This window comes from Petromyzon marinus, unplaced genomic scaffold (assembly GCF_048934315.1).
Source record: "Petromyzon marinus isolate PM22_M1 ecotype Great Lakes invasive population unplaced genomic scaffold, UKy_Petmar_22M1.pri1.0 PM_Scaffold_157, whole genome shotgun sequence".
NCBI lineage: Eukaryota > Metazoa > Chordata > Hyperoartia > Petromyzontiformes > Petromyzontidae > Petromyzon > Petromyzon marinus.
Window position 1 is genome coordinate 149,001 of NW_027423121.1, and position 6,000 is coordinate 155,000.

Sequence of the window (6,000 nt, forward strand, 5' to 3'; positions counted from 1 at the left end):
ACACACACAGTGACACACACACACAGTGACAGAGTGATAGAGTGACACACACACACAGTGACAGAGTGACAGAGTGACACACAGTGACACACACAGTGTTACACACACACACACAGTGACAAAGTGACAGAGTGACACACACACACAGTGACACACAGTGACACACACACACACACAGTGACAGAGTGACAGAGTGACACACAGTGTTACACACACACAGTGACACACAGTGACACACACACACAGTGACACAAACACACACAGTGACACAGTGACACACACAGTGTTACACACAGAGTGACAGAGTGACACACACACACAGTGACACAGTGTTACACACAGTGTTACACGCAGTGTTACACACACACACACAGTGACAGAGTGACAGAGTGACACACACACACACACAGTGACACACAGTGACACACACACAGTGACAGAGTGACACACAGTGACACACACACACAGTGACAGAGTGACACACAGTGTTACACACACACACACAGTGACACACAGTGACACACACACACACAGTGACACACACACACACAGTGACACACACACACACACAGTGACACACAGTGACACACACACACAGTGACACACACACACAGTGACACACACAGTGTTACACACACTGAGTGACAGAGTGACACACAGTGACACACAGTGACACACAGTGTTACACACACACACAGTGACACACACAGTGACAGAGTGACAGAGTGACACACACACACAGTGACAGAGTGATAGAGTGACACACACACACAGTGACAGAGTGACAGAGTGACACACAGTGACACACACAGTGTTACACACAGTGTTACACACACACACACAGTGACAAAGTGACAGAGTGACACACACACACAGTGACACACAGTGACACACACACACACAGTGACAGAGTGACAGAGTGACACACAGTGTTACACACACACAGTGACACACAGTGACACACACACACAGTGACACAAACACACACAGTGACACAGTGACACACACAGTGTTACACACAGAGTGACAGAGTGACACACACACACAGTGACACACAGTGTTACACACAGTGTTACACGCAGTGTTACACACACACACACAGTGACAGAGTGACAGAGTGACACACACACACACAGTGACAGAGTGATAGAGTGACACACACACACACAGTGACAGAGTGACAGAGTGACACAGTGTTACACACACAGTGACAGAGTGACAGAGTGACACACAGTGACACACACAGTGTTACACACAGTGTTACACACACACACAGTGACAAAGTGACAGAGTGACACACACACACAGTGACACACAGTGACACACACACACACAGTGACAGAGTGACAGAGTGAAACACAGTGTTACACACACACAGTGACACACAGTGACACACACACACAGTGACACAAACACACACAGTGACACAGTGACACACACAGTGTTACACACAGAGTGACAGAGTGACACACACACACAGTGACACACAGTGTTACACACAGTGTTACACGCAGTGTTACACACACACACACAGTGACAGAGTGACAGAGTGACACACACACACACAGTGACAGAGTGACAGAGTGACACACACACACACAGTGACAGAGTGACAGAGTGACACACACACACACAGTGACACACAGTGACACACACACAGTGACAGAGTGACACACAGTGACACACACACACAGTGACAGAGTAACACACAGTGTTACACACACACACACAGTGACACACAGTGACACACACACACACAGTGACACACACACACACAGTGACACACACACAGTGACACACAGTGACACACACACACACAGTGACACACACACACACAGTGACACACACACACACAGTGACACACACACACAGTGACACACACAGTGTTACACACACTGAGTGACAGAGTGACACACAGTGACACACAGTGACACACAGTGTTACACACACACACAGTGACACACACAGTGACAGAGTGACAGAGTGACACACACACACAGTGACAGAGTGACACAGTGACACAGTGTTACACACACAGTGACAGAGTGACAGAGTGACACACACACAGTGACACACAGTGACACACACAGTGTTACACACGGAGTGACAGAGTGACACACACACACAGTGACACACAGTGTTACACACAGTGTTACACACACACACAGTGACGGAGTGACAGAGTGACACACACATACAGTGACAGAGTGACAGAGTGACACACACACACAGTGACACACAGTGTTACACACAGTGTTACACAGTGTTACACACACAGTGTTACACACAGTGTTACACAGTGTTACACACACAGTGTTACACAGTGTTACACAGTGTTACACACACAGTGTTACACAGTGTTACACACAGTGTTACACACACACACAGTGACAGAGTGACAGTGACACACACACAGACAGTTACAGTGACACACAGTGTGTAACACAGTGTTACACACTGTGTTACACAGTGACACACACACAGTGTTACACACACAGTGTTACACACACACAGCGTTACACACACAGACAGTGACAGAGTGACAGAGTCACAGAGTGACACACACACACAGTGACACACACAGTGTTACACACACACAGCGTTACACACACAGACAGTGACAGAGTGACAGAGTGACACACACACAGTGTTACACACACAGTGTTACACACACACAGTGTTACACACACAGACAGTGACAGAGTGACAGAGTGACAGAGTGACACACACACACACAGTGTTACACACACACAGTGTTACACACACAGACAGTGACAGAGTGACAGAGTGACACACACACAGTGTTACACACACAGTGTCACACACACAGCGTTACACACACAGACAGTGACAGAGTGACACACACACAGTGACACACAGTGTTACACACAGTGTTACACACTGTGTTACACAGTGACACACACACAGTGTTACACACACAGTGTTACACACACAGACAGTGACAGAGTGACAGAGTGACACACACACAGTGACACACACAGTGTTACACACACACAGCGTTACACACACAGACAGTGACAGAGTGACAGAGTGACAGAGTGACACACACACACAGTGTTACACACACAGCATTACACACACACAGCGTTACACACACACAGACAGTGACAGAGTGACACACACACACAGTGTTACACACACACAGTGTTACACACACACACAGACAGTGAGTGACAGAGTGACACACAGTGTTACACACACAGTGACACACAGTGTTACACACACAGCGTTACACACACACACACACACAGACAGTGACAGAGTGACACACAGTGTTACACACACAGTGACAAACAGTGTTACACACACACAGTGTTACACACACACACAGACAGTGACAGAGTGACAGAGTGACACACAGTGTTACACACACAGTGACACACAGTGTTACACACACAGCGTTACACACAGCGTTACACACACACAGACAGTGACAGAGTGACAGAGTGACACACACACACAGTGACACACAGTGTTACACACACAGTGACAAACAGTGTTACACACACACAGTGTTACACACACACACAGACAGTGACAGAGTGACACACAGTGCTACACACACAGTGTTACACACACACAGTGTTACACACACACAGTGTTACACACACACAGTGTTACACACACACAGACAGTGACAGAGTGACAGAGTGACACACAGTGTTACACACACAGTGACACACAGTGTTACACACACAGTGTTACACACACAGTGACACACAGTGTTACACACACAGCGTTAGACACACAGTGTTACACACACAGTGACACACACACAGTGTTACACACACAGTGACACACACACACAGTGTTACACACACAGTGTTACACACACAGTGACACACACACAGTGTTACACACACAGTGACACACAGCGTTACACACACAGTGTTACACACACAGTGACACACACACAGTGTTACACACACAGTGTTACACACACAGTGACACACACACAGTGTTACACACACACAGTGTTACACACACAGTGACACACACACAGTGTTACACACACAGTGACACACACAGTGACAAACAGTGTTACACACACACAGTGTTATACACACACACAGACAGTGACAGAGTGACAGAGTGACACACAGTGTTACACACACAGTGACACACAGTGTTACACACACAGTGACACACAGTGTTACACACACAGTGTTACACACACAGTGTTACACACACAGTGACACACAGTGTTACACACACAGCGTTACACACACAGCGTTACACACACAGTGACACACACAGTGTTACACACACAGCGTTACACACACAGTGACACACACACAGTGTTACACACACAGCGTTACACACACAGCGTTACACACACAGTGACACACACACAGTGTTACACACAGTGTTACACACACAGTGACACACACACAGTGTTACACACACAGTGACACACAGCGTTACACACACAGTGTTACACACACAGTGTTACACACACAGTGACACACACAGTGTTACACACACACACACAGTGACAGAGTGACAGAGTGACACCACGCTGACCTTCGATGGCTATCCTCCGTCTTGCCCACCCCTTTCCCTCCCTCGTCACGCAGCAAACGGACGACGTGCTGGGCGAGGTGGTGGACGAGGTGGTGGACGAGGTGGTGGACGAGGTGGTGGTGGACGAGGTGGTGGTGGACGAGGTGGACACCACCCTGACGGACAAGACCACCTCCTCCAGCCGGAGCTCCACGCTCAGAAAGCGGAGCAGCTCCAGCCAGAGGCGACCCAGCTCCTCCTCGTTAACCTCGTTCACCCGCTCCACCTCCTCCTGCTGCTGCTGCTGCTGCTGCTGCTGATCCTCCTCCGCCACCACCTCGTCACGTAGGCGGTCGAGGGCAGGCGCCGAAGAGGTGACGGGGACGGCCGACGACGATGAGGAGGAGGAGGAGGAGGAGGAGGATGATGATGAGGCGGTAGAGGCGGTGGTGGCGGTGGTGGTGGTGGTGGTGGAGGCCGCAGAAGTTTCAAACACCAGGCAAGACTGCGGGAGGAGAGACACGGGGTGAGAGAGAGACACGGTGAGAGAGAGAGACACGGGGAGAGAGAGAGACACGGTGAGAGAGAGAGACACGGTGAGAGAGAGAGAGAGAGAGACACGGGGAGAGAGAGAGAGAGACACGGGGTGAGAGAGAGACACGGTGAGAGAGAGAGAGACACGGGGAGAGAGAGAGACACGGGGAGAGAGAGAGAGAGAGAGACACGGGGAGAGAGACACGGGGAGAGAGAGAGAGACACGGGGAGAGAGAGAGAGACACGGGGTGAGAGAGAGACACGGGGAGAGAGAGAGAGACACGGGGAGAGAGAGAGAGAGACACGGGGAGAGAGAGAGACACGGTGAGAGAGAGAGAGACACGGGGAGAGAGAGAGACACGGTGAGAGAGAGAGAGAGACACGGGGAGAGAGAGAGACACGGTGAGAGAGAGAGAGACACGGGGAGAGAGAGAGACACGGTGAGAGAGAGAGAGACACGGGGAGAGAGACACGGGGAGAGAGACACGGGGAGAGAGAGACACGGTGAGAGAGACACGGGGAGAGAGAGAGACACGGTGAGAGAGAGAGAGAGACACGGGGAGAGAGAGAGACACGGTGAGAGAGAGAGACACGGTGAGAGAGACACGGGGAGAGAGAGAGACACGGGGTGAGAGAGAGACACGGTGAGAGAGAGAGACACGGTGAGAGAGACACGGTGAGAGAGAGAGAGACACGGGGAGAGAGAGAGACACGGTGAGAGAGAGAGAGAGAGACACGGGGTGAGAGAGAGACACGGTGAGAGAGAGAGAGAGAGACACGGGGAGAGAGAGAGACACGGTGAGAGAGAGAGAGACACGGGGAGAGAGAGAGACACGGTGAGGGAGAGAGAGAGACACGGGGAGAGAGAGAGACACGGTGAGAGAGAGAGACACGGTGAGAGAGAGAGAGAGACACGGGGAGAGAGAGAGACACGGTGAGAGA

At 50.6% G+C, this 6,000-nt stretch overlaps 1 protein-coding gene across 1 annotated transcript in view; it reads right to left on the reverse strand.

Annotated features, from left to right (window-relative positions):
- Positions 1-6,000, reverse strand: part of LOC116937900 (uncharacterized) — a 155,505-nt gene that overhangs the window by 116,135 nt on the left and 33,370 nt on the right. The window contains exon 13 of the mRNA XM_076063580.1: positions 4,546-5,029. Coding sequence (XP_075919695.1) covers positions 4,546-5,029 — 484 coding nt within the window. The remainder of the gene's footprint in view (positions 1-4,545; positions 5,030-6,000) is intronic.